This window comes from Halichondria panicea, chromosome 4 (assembly GCF_963675165.1).
Source record: "Halichondria panicea chromosome 4, odHalPani1.1, whole genome shotgun sequence".
Classification (NCBI taxonomy): Eukaryota; Metazoa; Porifera; class Demospongiae; order Suberitida; family Halichondriidae; genus Halichondria; species Halichondria panicea.
The window spans coordinates 4315818-4331769 of NC_087380.1; the positions used below are offsets into that span (position 1 = coordinate 4315818).

General features: G+C 42.0%; 1 protein-coding gene and 1 long non-coding RNA gene across 2 annotated transcripts in view; one reads left to right on the top strand and one right to left on the bottom strand.

Annotated features, from left to right (window-relative positions):
* Positions 1-4771: 4771 nt before the first annotated feature.
* LOC135334680 (ubiquitin carboxyl-terminal hydrolase 24-like) overlaps positions 4772-15952 on the bottom strand; it is a 28435-nt gene continuing 17254 nt past the window's right edge. The window contains exons 28-52 of the mRNA XM_064529956.1: positions 15566-15784; positions 15142-15337; positions 14781-14993; positions 14280-14453; positions 14018-14117; positions 12322-12466; positions 12081-12247; positions 11685-11865; positions 10979-11150; positions 10634-10806; positions 10250-10413; positions 9939-10099; positions 9483-9649; positions 9076-9237; positions 8768-8883; positions 8485-8598; positions 8213-8312; positions 7885-8004; positions 7550-7645; positions 7059-7304; positions 6787-6903; positions 5660-5898; positions 5478-5553; positions 5238-5327; positions 4772-5071 (exon numbers count right to left, since the gene is read on the bottom strand). Coding sequence (XP_064386026.1) covers positions 4892-5071; positions 5238-5327; positions 5478-5553; positions 5660-5898; positions 6787-6903; positions 7059-7304; positions 7550-7645; positions 7885-8004; positions 8213-8312; positions 8485-8598; positions 8768-8883; positions 9076-9237; positions 9483-9649; positions 9939-10099; positions 10250-10413; positions 10634-10806; positions 10979-11150; positions 11685-11865; positions 12081-12247; positions 12322-12466; positions 14018-14117; positions 14280-14453; positions 14781-14993; positions 15142-15337; positions 15566-15784 — 3888 coding nt within the window. The 3' untranslated portion in view covers positions 4772-4891. The remainder of the gene's footprint in view (positions 5072-5237; positions 5328-5477; positions 5554-5659; positions 5899-6786; positions 6904-7058; positions 7305-7549; positions 7646-7884; positions 8005-8212; positions 8313-8484; positions 8599-8767; positions 8884-9075; positions 9238-9482; positions 9650-9938; positions 10100-10249; positions 10414-10633; positions 10807-10978; positions 11151-11684; positions 11866-12080; positions 12248-12321; positions 12467-14017; positions 14118-14279; positions 14454-14780; positions 14994-15141; positions 15338-15565; positions 15785-15952) is intronic.
* On the top strand, positions 12731-14006 carry LOC135334693 (uncharacterized). The gene is made up of 2 exons (XR_010394360.1): positions 12731-13440; positions 13586-14006. It is a non-coding gene; the product is annotated as an uncharacterized LOC135334693 (long non-coding RNA).

Consider the following 15952-nt stretch of genomic DNA (forward strand, 5'->3'; position numbering starts at 1 on the left):
TTGGACTCGACTCAAAGAAGACGTAAGGTACAGCAACTGTGTAGAAAAATTGATTACAGCATGAGTGTCATACTTTACGCAGCTTGTGCAACTGTTAATGTGAATTAAGTGTGTTGCAGCTTGCATTAGGATGCATACACTAATCTTTCCAAAAACCATGTGAAAAATTGCTAGGATTGGCTGGGGAAAGAACCACTTTGAGTTTGAATGCAGCAAAATTAATGCATCATTATTAGTAGCTTTATGTTATGTATAGCTTTGGCATCAGCACCCGCGGTGCTTTCATTTACACGGCTTCCCAAGATAGGTGTCGTGTTTCAAGTACATGGGAGGCCTATATGGTGCATGGCCAGTTCATAGCATTAATAGCATATCTGAGAATGGAGACCTGAATAAAAATAAAAGGAGCTTTCAAGTTTTTTTCATGTATAGCACTGGCACTAGATCTATACCGTATACAGTAGACTCTCGTTAATCTGGTCACCCTTGGGACCATGCAGCTTGGCCGGAATAGCGAGGTGGCTGCAGCTCAGGAAATAGCCGCGGCTTAGAAACGACCTTACCTCGAATCTAATGACTACTTTTGCGGTTCTTGTCCCGAGGATAATGTAGGATAATGAATCATTCTGTTCTCTATTTAAGTGTAATCCGATTTTATTTGCTAAACCACACCCAAAACGTCATATCCGGCCGTAATATACGTATAAAATTACATTGAAAACCTTGTTTGGGACAGCCAGCACTGGCCGGTTAACGGAATAGCGAGTGGCCGTGCTTCAGGGTGAGTTTTGTGCAGTAAACATATAGCTAGCATTCCGTGCCAAGCCAAATGGTCGGTATATCGAGGTGGCCCCGTACTTCAGAGAGCCGGAATAGTGAGAGTCTACTGTATACTAAGCACCACTTTTAATAAATTATTACGTTTGCGTGACTAGTGTATACTCCAGAAGGAGGCGAAAGGATACACTTGACCTTATAGGCACTAACAAAAGTGCATGAAGGTGAATAAATTACTTCATACAACCCATTGTTGTGGAGCATGTCATACTATGTGTGTAAAACGCCCACATCTCAAGTGGCTCTACGTTAATTATATGTTGCGCAAGCACATGCGGTACCTTATGTAGCGGGTATAATTATTTCGAGGGTATTGTGTTTTTCGCTGATTACGCAACATTTATACCCACGAATGTGCATTCATGCATGCGCCAACATGTATGCAAAAAAGTTGATTGTCTATGAAAATTAATTCTGCAAAATCTTTCTAACAGTTTATACCCTCGAAATATACCCGCTATTACGGTGTTGTACACGCCCATTCATGTGACGGAAACATTTTATATTTGCTGTGTGTTGGGCGTATCTTCTGAAGATATGTTTGTAGAAAGAAAAAATCCTTTCCACGAATGTTACTTATTACTAATTTTATTAGTGTACTTTAATAGTCAGCCAGACAAAGCATGCACTAAAATATGGCATTATTTCTGTACGCTATCATTTTTGGACTATCATAGCACACATACATACATACACATCCCAACAGTCTGCCAATTACAACCTATAATGATTGTAATAATCAATAACTCTGTAGGTGTCCTGCTGTTTTGGTCAATTATACAGAAAATGAAAACGCAATTTTGCCTGAGGCTATAATCAGCTCAAGCAATTAGCCACTGATTACACTCGGCAAAAACATACGACGTGGGCGGATAATTATTGGACTAATTGCTAGAGCTGCACCGCGCCTGTTGTACCTTTTCTGTAATTAATGTGTTGCACTATGCTACTGTTTACACAAGAATACATAACTATGGCAACCATATATATAATGGCAATGGTTATGCGTATAGCGCTAAGATACAGACTGTGCAACTCAACCATGCAGGCACGGAGATGCATGATAAACATAGTATATAGAGGAACATCTTCATCGCCAAAACAGACTAGACACACCAAATATGATACTATAAAGCACCAATAATACTTACATAGCTACCTAATTACATTTCTATAGCCAGTAAGCTCTATAGCTACACTACAGTGACACTCTATAGCTACTTGATAGGTCAGCTGCATCAATAATGCCTCCATGTCTCACAAATCGTAATTATGTTATTAGATACCTCAGAGTAGATCCCCCCCCACAATTGTGTTTTCAAGTTTCACCTTGTAAAACGTATTTCCTTGTTTACATAAACTTTGACAGGTTAGTATTGAGCACACTTCCGGCTCTCTCCAAATGTATTACATGCGTAGGTATTCCCACTATCATCAATGGGTAAGCAACTTCCTGCAGTTAAATTTGATATTGCAGTCCCTGGCTTTTGGCTCTAGTGATCCAATGATAATAAGCCCTCCACATGCAGTCAAAAGTACGGTTAGATTCTTCTAAATGTTTTTTTATTAATTAATACGTATGTATGTATAGCAGATGTGACTTCTTTTATCTTTGGCACAATACCTATACGTTATGATGTATGCATGGGTGCATCAACGGGATTGCCAGTGCATGTGCATTGACTCCATTGAGTGTACATAATTATGCACATGATGATTATTATACTATTTATTCAGCTTACCTCGAATTAAGTGGTATACACACACTTAGCTATAGTTTAGTGTTGTTATAAAGGTTTTATTGCTGATCATAAAAAAATTATGAAGCAGTTTAAAACGTGTCAAGCTAGCTAGCTTCAAGCTGCATTTTTAATGACTTGAATGATGATGAATCATAATAAAAAAAAGTGTGCAATAAAAACTTACTGAACTTATTGCACACTTAACTGTGCAATAGGACATAAGTACAGTCACATGGCTGCAATTGATAAATGTCATTGGCTTGGTCATGCAGTGATCAGCAATAATCCCTGACATTGCACTAAAGATTACAGGAAATGAATAATTATATACCACAATTGGCTATATAAATGGGGACAAATGCAATCAAATATTGTAGAAATTACGCTAAATCCTTTCTGAGTTCTACCCAAATCCAAATTTGTTAACCTGTGCCATTTGTACCATGGAGAGAAAAATTCTACTTTTAGCAACCATGTCTCTATTTGGATTGGTACGTAAGACAAAACTGATTGTGTAAACTATTTCAGCATGCATACAATGTCATGCAGATTGGGATTGCAGAGAGTTTTAGGACAGTCAAGTATCAGGTACAGTTTCCTGATCCAATTTGCCTACAACAAGGTGATTCTCTGGTGTCCTCGACAGTAGTCCGAATCGGAGCAGGTGGTACTGCTTTGGATGTGATGATTGCTGCTGCAGACAAACGTAGCGCGCTTAACTTCAAATCAACATACTTTGGCAACAGTGGATATTTTATTACTCAGATTGGTAGTACTGCAAATAACGCTTCCATTGGTACTGGTTGTTTCTGGTCTTTTTACTATAAGATCCCTGGCCTGGATGAAACTAGATCCTCACTTGGAGTCTCCAATGTGGTTATTCCAGGAGATGGTTGGATTGTTATCTGGCGATACGAGCAGTTTCAGCACTCGGAAAAGTAGTTACTTATAAGTGGCTGAGTGGCGAGAACACGTAATTTGAACTTAGACTTAAAGTTAGCACTTCATTGACAATGAATGATTTATACGTTATTTTTATTTTTTAATCTATCGTGTTAACTAAAAGTGGTTCATGTATCAGGCGAATCATAATTGAGGGAACAGAACTGATCATTGTGTGGTGTATGTGCCGTATCGTTCAGGCTGTACTATATTTTCAGCAACAGAAATCAGTGAATTTGTGCGAGCTGGATGGACGAGCTGGAGAGCTGTGCATGATCGAGAGACACTCGTTGACGGCTTTAAAACAATGAAAGACGACTGTAAAACTTTAACAGTAGCTTGCGCTTAGAGCTTGTGAAACGCTTCTTGAAGATACTAGAAATTAAGAACAGACAGGATATTTTTCGACATTGAACAAATGCAGTATACCTAAGGCTAAGCTTACATCTCTCTAGCATTCCAATTCTTTGCCATAATTATAATCCACCATCAAAAATTAAATAAGGATCGAGATTTTCTTCCAGGAAATGATCTGCGAAGTCACAATAATAGCTTCTAATCTAGTGCACCCCACGCAAAATGTAAGACTTCCATTTTGCGGTCCGCATGCAACAGTAAGTGTTAAAACGAAAATGAGTACTGCCCTTTGCAGCTCACTTGGAAGTTTGGGGCAAATCATTGAACCTCTTGATAAGTGTAACAGTTTACAATAGATATAGCTTATTATGTGGCAGACTGGTTTAGCATCAGGCTGTTTCTCAGTTATCAATTAATTTTAATAGATCGTTTTAAACGAACAGGCAGTGTATATCATAATCAAGCTACCCCTATAGAGCCCATACTTTCCACAAACATGACGAATATCTACTGCATGATACTTTGCGATTACTTGCAGAAAATCCCAGAGTGAAATCAGAAAGAAGCTGAATAAGGTCACTGGGGTAATTATGCCTGGTATATGGTACTGTATGGTGTGTTTGTGAAGCCTTGAATCCAGGCCAATTAAAATACGTATTTTCTAGTGTGTGTAGCCACGAATTAAATTTTAATCGGCCTAGATTCGAGGCTATAGTGTATACCATGCATGTAAACTGCTACAGTAGTTGTCAAGGATCAATGAAGTGCAAGTAAGAGTTTCTATAGGCTTCTAGTCATGTTTCTATGCGTAGATTTTGGCGTCAAATTCTGTTGACTGCATAGCTTCTAGGTTTACTGATGCTGTTCTACTCACGCTAAAATTTGCGTGAGTGTAAAATGTATGTAACCGTGTTAGATGCACTAAACACTTACTTGGGAGTGCAAACCATTTCACACGTACACACAAACAAGGCTAAGAAATTAAAAAACAACAAAACTAACAGGAAAACAGGTTATCCTTCTACCTGATTATTGTTTACAGTATCATTAGAGTCTACATCGTTGCCATGTGATGTCCTGTCGGTGCGAGGGCTATCTATAGGTTCCATCTCAGTACTGCTCACTTGAGGAGATTGCTTTGAGTCCCTTGCCTCTAGCTCTAGTAATATGGCATTAGCCTCCTCCAACGTATCCTGCATGTATGTACAGAATAATAACGAGTGATGTCGGCACTAGGATATTGAGATAAGGTACACTAAAAAGGCGTGTGATCTAGTTAGAGAGGCTAGCAGCCTATCACATAATGGCTCAAAATCAAATTTTGGAGACATGCACCAACTATATATAACACACACACACCTGTGCACTGTACGTCCGCTGGAAAAGACGGGTGGACGAGGACTCATTTGACAAGGAACCAGTATGTGACCAGGAGTACGAGTCAGTCATCTGAAATGCAAAACAAAAGTTTGAATTTGAACCTTGAGCCAAGGATGATAATTGTTTTAAGACCACGATTACACTTATAACTGGGGGTAAATGCATACTGTTTGTATTGATTTCAGGCAGGCAAAAACATTGCAAAGTCAGTTCTCTTACCTTCTTCCGTAGCCATGTGACAGCCCACTGCCAGTCACTTGAGTGGGAGAGCAGAAAGTCCTTGGCTGGTGTACACCTACACACCAGGCAAATTAGGGGGAACATAATTATTTTTACAAGCACCAAATTAATGCAGAAAGTCTTCACAGGTAGCCCAATAAGTACATGTACTTTTTACTCACTTGTTCGCCAGTCCTACAAGGAATTTGATGCCTTGGTAAGCTTTCTTGGAGTCTGTCTGGCTTTGTCCGGAGGAGTTGTTCCTTATTGTGTTGAAGATGGACACATGAGGTTGGTACTTTCCTCCATTGATTGTGAAGCTGATTCTCTTGAGTTGGAGGGAGTCGTTGATTAGGAGAATCTCTGTGAGCACTTTGAAGTACGATTTTACCTCACTCGATAAAACTGCAGAGATCTGGACCTATTGAGTGCATGTGCAAACGTTATTAATTGATGAGGTCATTGGGACAATCAAACACAAAACATAAATTAATATTAGCATAAAAATTGAGCTGATAGAAATACTAGCATTCCTAATGAACTCTTGGTCAAACCAAGGGCGTATACAGAGAAGAGGGCATGCAACTCGCCCCATTCTCAGAATCATCCGACTTCGTATTGAGCTATTTTTAGAACTGCCCACAAAACGCCCACGCGTAACCTTTGACAGCACAAGGTAAATCAAAGTATTTTTTATATCTGTGCATGTGCCAGCTAGCTAGCTAGATTGCAGCATAGTAAAACTAGTTCTCAGCAGCAGTATGGCTTGTACTAGCAGTGTCAAAGGCAAAGGCAAACCATCCAACAGTTGCAACTCCAAGAAGATGAAACCTAGGTACAATAATCTGTCTTCCTGAGTCTCTGGTACTTCTTAACAATGCGCCCAGCACTCAACTTCATGCTCGAAGGGGTTGTCTTGGACCTGGCTGGACTAGGACTGGTCATGACACTTCTCTAAAATAATACTGCACTGTTAGCTAGCTAGCTAGGCAGCTCTGATGTACACGCCCATAATGCCCATAATTATAACTCCGTAAACAACACCGCCCACTTGTTCACGTCCGTATACTGGATTCTATTTTTAGCATATCCGGTCTCTGATACGAAGTCGGATGAGTACGTAGGATACATAGTGAGTTGCATGCCCTCTTCTCTGTATACGCCCTTGGTCAAACTAGTGAGGTAAAATTTAGTAGTAGTATTCCAGAGAGGCTACTAATCTAAATTTAGCACCTCGCACACTTTTGGTCAAACTGGTAATGGCACTCCTCCACTATATGGTTTTTATCAAAAGAAACATTGTGGTTACCTGCAGATCCTCAAGGGCACAAGCTGAGTAGGACTGGTTGTTCCAGCAGCAGTAGCAGAAGGTGTTTCCAATGGCCTCAGCTGCAGTTGCGTCGCACTCCCTCAGTGTCAGCACACACTGTACGTGTATAGTGTTGTGTGCACATACATTTACATGTACTTTCAACAATGAAAGCCTAGTAAGTCCGTAGATGTACTTAGTGTTCATACGCATTGAACATTTAAATACACATTAAGATTTCCCTGGCACAGTACCACTAAACAGTGCCTCACCTCCTTGATGAACCTCTTGCTGTGATCGATGGCAAACAAAGCCTGGTGCATGCCGTCTGAGGGGGGCTGCAGGTCTTCTCTCTGACCTGGTAACATGTACGGGTTACTCTGGGGAGAGTCACTGCTCTCAGTCTCAGACTCAAACATGGATATGTCAGAGTGTCGCACGAGGAGAGAGAGAGTGCCATGCAGGGGACCAAATTCCTTGACCTGGTTAGAGCTCCACCTCCGCGGGGGAGCCTTGTCCTGTGTGGGGAGGGATATATGGAGTTGCATAAAGACTGGCGTCTGGGTGTACCTTTCTACTGTACAATATGCAAACAGATAGCACAATTCAGTCTAAGCAAACGTTCAGTTTCGAGTATATACATGTATCTACACAACTGTATAGGGTAAGAAATATTCGTGCTTGTGTTTGTTGTATGATGTACAATGTACAATGAATTACAGCACTTTCAGAGTAATGATACGTCACACAACAATCCACCCACCTGTCTGGAGTCAGTTTCTTTCAGAGCAGGTCCAAGCAGGAATGTCACCATGTGCACAAATGTGTTTTTGCTCAACAAGTGGCGACAACCCTGGGGCTAAATACACATACATGTGAAGAATACTGATAAACTACAATCTCTATAGTTTTATCTTTTCCACTGTACGTATAATTATGTATTTTTATGCTAACAATGATCAGCATAATCTCCAAAAGAAATAGTGCCCTATAAGGTGTCAACCTATACTGTCATATTGTATGTATAATTGTTTACTCAGGAATAGCTACTGTACGTATATGCACAAGACAGGTCGATAAATACACACAGACACTCACAGAACTGGCATAACTCTTGAAAAACTCAAAGTACTCTGCACAGGCCTTGCTGTTGTCAATGACATCTTTCTCCAGCATTTTCAGAAGTGTATCCACAATGTGTTCCACTGGGCCCTCACTCTGAGGGAACAAAGTACACAGCTCTAGTATCAAACATGGATAGTCCACTACACAGACATTGTAAGATGATATACTGTTAGTGTTTATGATAAAAAGGTGGGAAACATCTGTCGAGATTAAGAACCACATTGGGCGTGGATCATACTACAAGTTTTTTTTTTTAAAGCAATCGTACGCGCTCCAACACAGATTATTGTTCAAGACTTACAGTGGGTCCTCCAGCACTGACATAGCTCCTCACAGCCTGTCGGAGAATGGTACAGAAAGACTGCCTCACTTCCTTAGTGGGGCACTCGAGAAGAAACGGCCTGCAAGGTTGATACGGTGAAGTGAGTGAGTGAGCAAAGTTTATTTATCAACCACTCACGAACCACGTACTTTACACTTTTAACCTTGCTATAGCTTCAACCAATTTTCTACGAAAACTCTTATTTCTGTTAGTCATGTAGGTATATGTATAGTCAATTCCCTCTTACGTACTTGAGGTAGTAGAGTCCCTTGTCTCCAGCCAGTAGCTCTACCAGCCAGTGACAGGCCTCCTTGTTGCTCCTCAGCAGCAGTTCCACATTCCTACCCCAGGCTTCAAGCTCAGTCCTGAAGCCACAGAGAGTCATAAAATTCTGATTTATCAACACATTTTGATGTGTGTAACATTGCCTGCAATCTAAAACCATTCACTCAAGACTTATACCAAAATTAATGACAACAAATGCGAAACTGACAGTGGGTAAATTTGGAGAAATACAAAATTGCACTAACTGACCTGAGCTTCTTCTTGGTCTTAAAGTAGGTGTGGAAGAGGAAGTTGATGGCAAGCTGTAGACTGCACACACCAAACAAAGTGCTCTCTTCGGAGTTGGGATTAGACTGAATCAAACTCTGAGAAGAAAAGGATTGATCAAAATCAGGACTAGCACGAGCGCGATTAAAATTTGTTACCCAAGTACTACTACTGTAGACTACATGTAAAAATGCAAGTGTTAAGCGCTAGGAACACACTATTGTTTGGCATGAATCATAAATGTCTACCAGCTCCAATATCTAATGACGGCTGCAGTATACTCATCTTACCATATTGCTGACTATCAGCCTGTGCACAAACTCAAAGTATTCGACACAATAGACGTCCCTGTGCTGCATGAACTGGAGGTTCTCCTCATTCACACTTCTCTGGATCTCGGCCGGCATCGTCTCAGTGAACAGCTGTCTCTTGTCTCCCTTCTGAACAAGGGCCTGGACAGGTTAGAAAATTGGGCGTGGTCGTTACATTGTACATGTACGTGTAATACACACAATAAGCTAGTAAATGTACTGCCATTGTGACTACTAACTCAGTAGTGCCCCTGAGGCTTCTCTATTACAAGGACAACTATAATGGCCCTCATTACAAAAACTTCCAAACGATATTGATAGTACTGTACAACCATACATGTACTAATGCATTAACCAATAACAAATGTGCATCAACAGACGTATACCTGGAGCTGCTCGAGTCCCTCGTCCCCAGTGGGAGGCAATAAGGGGGAGGGGAGCTCTGATGACTTGCTAGGGGTAATATCTCCACTTCCTTCCCACTCCACCGCCTCATAGAACAGCATGTAGGCATTCCAGTATCGTACTCTTGTCTCGGAATGGGTGTGATGGGCTGCAGGGGGTATGGAGGACAGCGTACAGTCACGTAGACATTAAATCATACCACACATGCCCTGAGGGCATGGGGTTGCACTGGAAGTAAGTTTTAACTAGCAGGGCAGATGTAGATAGAAATGTATTTCACATTTATTTGAGCTGGACAGTGTTCTTAATGTTTGGACGAAAATAACAGGCAGCAATGCTGGACACATAATACAAATGTTACGTACTCCAATGCCACATCATATACTGTAAGATAGCACTGCCAATATCCTAGTCGACTGGCAAATAACATTACGTACTGTCAGACTTAGATTTGTAGCTGCCTCCGAAGCACTCAGACTCCAGAGCGCTGTCGTTGAGCACGAACTCATCGACCAGAGTGTCATTAAACCGGAGCCACCGACCTTGCCTTGTTTCTACGGGGGCTCCCCCCTCAACTCCAGGCAGGACTGACTTACGACTGAATGTACATACGGAGGACAAACAATAAGGTGTTAACCACACATAATTCATGGGGTGCACCATTAATAGTCTACTATGCAGCTGCAGTGCAAGGGATAGGCACAAAAGAAAAATAGCATGTACAGCTGTACACGTCATAAATACTAACCTCTTCTCCTTGACGAATGCATAGTAGTGTCCTGCTGAAGCCTGTCCCGAGTGAACCACAATACCCACTAGCTCGTACTGCTTCTTCTCAGTGGTATCCCTCCCCTCCTCTAACTGGGCTATACCTTCAGCAGTGTATGGGGCCATGTCCAGGAGCAAGGGGAACTGTAAATGCAGAAGCTGATAATTTGCAAACATGTTGGTAAGCACATCAACATTATTCAATGTTCAAATGGAGACATTAGCTTGAACTCAGTCTCAACGCACAAAGCCTATGATAAATGCGAGGTGGGGTACATACACTGTATAACAGCTGCAAAGTTGACTGCTATATAAGCAGCATATTGTCCAACACTTCAATTAATGTGTAACGTAAGATCTTCACCTCAAAGAAGTCATCGTACTTGATGGCCCTGTTCGCCTCCCAGTCGTAGTCAAATCTCTTCAGATGGACCACCAGTACAGGGGGCAATGTCTTGATGCACGTACGCTTCAGAGTGTCCCTTTTCTCCTCACACTTCTCACAAAAGTATGCGTTATCTCCCTCCAAAAGGTCACCTATGGAGAGATAAAATTGATAATCCACCTAACTTGAGGAGCCAGCTAATACACTGTTGACCACTACGCTGTCACGTCAGTACATTGACGTTGCCATAATTATGTTTAATGAACATGCACTAGAGTTCACTCACTCTAAGTACATGTATTCACACAAATCCCATTAACCCACCTTTCACAAACTCTTTGAGGCTCTCCTGCAATGATTTCTTGGATTTGACGGGCAGAGAGAGTGAAAGGAAGGACTCCTCTCTGTCGTAGGTGTGTTCACAGCCTCGGCAAATCTTTTGGTCTAGGAACTTGCCTCCAAAAGACTCTTGAACCACTGGCCGACTAGAGTTTTTCTATACGATGAAAATGAGACATCCTACATGTAACATAATAGCCAGATAGTACAGTAGGACTGTCTTTATAGGCAATATCTAATGTCGTAATTTTGTATTATTAGAGCCCAAGTGCAATAATTAGATCAGAGTGCAATACGCTTGCAATAAAGTCGTGCTCGCAATAAAATACATGTACAACTACCGTATAGCAGGTAATTTTCGGGGGACAAAATATTCGTGGTTCAGCAATATTGAGACATTTCGTGGGTAATATTTTCGTGGTTGCAGCTTGCACTGCAGGTAAAGGTAGGCAAGGTCGCTTCATTCCTGGGTAAAATATTCGTGGTAAGACCCCGAATATTTAGCCCCACGAAAATTACACGCTATACGGTAATGCCTACATGTACATGTATCGACTACATTCACGAAACCACCCCCCTCCCGGCAACAACTCGCCCTACAGTGTTCGTCATACAAAACAAAATGGGTGATAATTATCTGAATAGGCTATGAAAACCAGGGATTGTAATATTCAATTTTGAGTCTGCTTACCTTGAGTTGCTCATCCACTTGGTCTGTGAGGTTACAGAAGAAATCAAAGGCATCTTGCTGCTCTCTAACATTCACTGGCTGCCCCCACAGTTTGAACTTCTTCCAGAAGTTGTCAGGAATGTAGTACTGCAGTCGACTCTCGAGCATGTGTCCAAACACTGACTGTAGCTCCGGAAGGATTCTGCATGCATCAGGGAGTTGAAATAAATTACCATCGAGCAAGTTATTAGTAGGAGCCCATCAACTACAGGCTACAAGTCAAACTAGAGACTTAATGCATTCCCTGAGGCCAATACTAGTGACAACATTGTACAAACTCAAAGTTTCCCTGTTGATACTGACATCCATGCAGGGTGGCAATGTAAGCTTCAATACCCACACATGTATACAACTCACGTCTCAATCTCCTCACTGCTCTGCTCAACCTCCACTCCGAGGATGGTGTTCCTGATGGGTGTGGTCATGTACAGCTGCTGAAGGACAGAATTCATGTAGCACGTGGCCCCGGCATTCTTTAGACCTACAAACCCGCAAGGACTCCGACCAATCACAGGAGGTTGGTGCTGTGGTGGTGTGGGGGCATAAGTTCGTTGCCAATTGAGCTTTACTTATACATGTGTACACAAGTAGTTATTACCTCCCACTCCTTGGCCAACTGAGGGTTTTCCTGGTGGTGCATAGATGCTAGCTGCCTCACAACTAACTCTAGGTTGCCGTAACAGTCCGTACAGAGCTCCACAAGCAGATCATAGGCAGCTATTCGCGACAATTGTTCACTGCATCTGTAATGGTTAACAAAAAAATGTATCAGAATGTATATACAATGTAACTATAGATTTAACTCATCAATCTATGATAATAACAAAACACTCTCTTGTGGTAACGAAACAAACAATACATGTATAGGATGCCCCGATTTTCTTAATAGATTAGCAGTAATAATGCAGGCTAAGCACTCCTCACAAGTGTGAAGGTGATTTCATGTAGATTTACTCCCACGTATGACAACAATAACACGTCATCTTAGACGCATATAGCTACAGAGCGACTAAAACAGACATGTTCCATAACAGAAACCTAGCAACAACATGGCAGGGGAAGTTAGCCTGCACATTTGGAAAATATTAACAGTACAAGTAGAGCTTTAACAAACACAGCAAACACAGTATACCGTCTACACTGCAGCTCTAATAGTAGCAGCAGTTCGGTTTTTTAGCTCAGAGACATGGAAGAGAATCCAGCATACGGTAGAGCAAAAAATCATGAACAGTCAGGAGAATATGCCTCAGTGACTGGTGAAGACACAAGAGACTACGTTTATGCCAATCCAAGCCAGCTACAAGAAATAAAGGACAAACCACCAAAGTTGGACAAACAAAAGAAAGGAGCCCAAACACAGAGGTGTGCTCTAATTGCTATCACAGTGATTCTAGTGATAACTCTGATGATAGCACTGACAGCGTTCGCTACGGGAATAGTTGCACTTTACTCCTTGGGGCAGGAGAGCATCAGCAGTGTGAACCGGCTAACAGTGCACACACAGTGGGCTGAGGAGAGGTATGCCGAGTTACTTGAAAGAGACAACAGCCTTCGGTTTACAGTGAACAATTTGACCTCTCAAATTAACAACCCTGTGATTAGGAGGCTCAATCAGAGCTGTATAGTAGATACTATAAGCTGCAACATTGGGCCTGACATGTCAGGCTTTTATTGGAGGGGCTGTCTTACACTACCAGTGCTACCAAAAACCATAGCTGTGAGTTCCTACTTTATTTGTCGTCTGCGTGTATGACTTCAGTGAGCACTTGACCCTATATAGCGATAATTATTTTGTATATTGAATTTGACTACATTGAATTATTACATGTAGGCGTAACCCAACCCACATGTACTATATGCAGGACCACTTCACTGTGGACATAAGGTGTGTGTATGACAGAGGCAACGATTTTCTATTTGAGAGTGCTCAACTCATCCAAAGAAGCGGCACTGTGTTCTGCAGCTGCTCAGTGCTCAATCCCAACCCATCCGGACCAGATCTACGAATACTACCTGCTACCATAAACGGTACCTGTACTCTGGAGATCACAAGATGCCCAGTTTGAAATGTACAATAGTACATTTAGAAAGTAACATTTAGACTACTTTCTGTATATTCAGTGATAATAAACTACATGTACACAACAAGTGTTAAACTAGCTGCATGCATGACACCGAATATAGAAATAGCAATCAGCTCACCAAAATAAATTTCACTTACAAATAAATTTCATCATCAACCTGAGTATTGTATCTAATCACTTATTGTATACACTGCCGTGACACATACTCACATTGGGTTGATGCTGGTGGGGGTGGGCTCTTGTGACTCCAGAATCATCTTGGAGGCAGGAAAGAGGAAGAATGTGATTAGTCGAGGGCACAGACTCTTACCTGCAAAATACATGTAATTCCAGAGTAAGGAGTACTCAACAGGACATTAAAACCACAAGCAATGATGTCACGGGTTTATTATTATTTTAGCATGGCCTCATAAGTCTACCAACAATCATTTTAAGTGCGTACAATCGTGACCATATCCTACTATAGCCACACCTAAGTCCTTCTTGTTAACTCCCTCGCAGGTGAATAGTGCTCGTGTCAGATTGAGGTGTCCTGCCAGTAAGGTTTGGAACCCGGGGGAGGAGGAGGTAGTCACTTTGCTTAGCCATTCTAACTCCCTCTTCACCAGGCTATGGACATCCACCGATAGAGCCTCTTGCTCAAACACTGTGATGATGCACACATTATGAAAGACTTTAGAGCATTCATTAGGACACTTAGATCCATGGTAGAATTCACCAAGCTACATGTACATGTAGTATACACATAACGTAGTTCTTGCCATTCGGAGCACCCAACAAATTGCATTAAGAGAAAATGTGGCCTCGGAAAATTAAGTACGTCGTATACATTGTAGTTATACAATTGAACACAGATGCAGATGTACTGAACACACAAGCAGATAGATACAGGTACACATAACTGCATGTCTAGGCAGTTATACATCTACATATACTTCCAAGTAACATGCATGAACACAGTGCATTGACTTACCCCTCAGCCCATGTAGCAGTTCACAGCGGAACTGGAAATACTCAGCACACCTCTCCCATTGTGAGCCTCCACTACCGCTCTCCAGGGGGGCCTCCCACAGATTTGACGGGTGCCTGAGTAGCAGATGGAGGAAGAAATGACGAGGAGGTTCCACTGACGAGGTCTTGGCTCGCTTAGAGGGCGTGGTCTCAGAGAATGAGGGCCGATCGGACTCTGTAGTGAAAAAAGTAATGTAAAAGTTTGAAGAAACCCATGTACAGTACATACGTGTACCAACGAGTAAGTCATATGCAATGAAACTTTTGGTTTACATCAATCAAAGCATTTCTAAAAGTAAAAAGCCCCTCCTCTCCCCACTTACCAATATCAACGTCCCTACAGAGCTGACAAAATAGGGTTACTACAGAGATCCTGATATCAGGGTGTGGGGTGCCTAGCAGGAGGTCCATCAGGAACTCGGACACGTGAGGGAGGGTGTAGAATATGTTGAGGAGCGGACTGCGTAACTTGAGGCACGTCACCAGCAGCTCCAAACTCTCTCGAGCTATGGCCGCATTCTGAGGAGTAGGAAGGGGTAGTTACGTTGTGCGAAGAAACACACATTGTACTACATGTTACTGTAGTGTATGCAGTTATATTATTGTACTACATGTACATGTATATTGGTTGAAGGTGCATGTGTACATCTGTACATGCACAGATTAATGGATTGTGGATTACAGTCGTACAGAAACACTAGCCTAAATGTATAATAATACATGTATACAGTACAACCACCAGCTCACCTTTGCTCCTACAGAGCCTGGCTCCTGCTGACCGCATATCCCAGCTCTTAACTGCATAGTGGCTGGTCCCGGTGAGGAAGAGGGTTGGTCACGTTGGAGCGCAGGGGAGGGGGGCTGCGAGTCCCCAATGCTGGCCAGGTGAAGTTGACCGGCAGCTGCTGACCAACACACTCGTATCAGGTATGCCAGGGTCGTGGCAAAGTCATCCACACTCATTGTCTATATTGGAGGGAATCGTTGCTTTAAATTGCTCGAGGGAGCATCCATCAGTCTTTCACTCTACACTAATTCACTCACATACTTGTAAAAACACATTAAATACGATAAGTACATTCTGTGATCCCTTAAAACTCTCCATCTATTCAATGTGTTGCTACTCTAGCATTT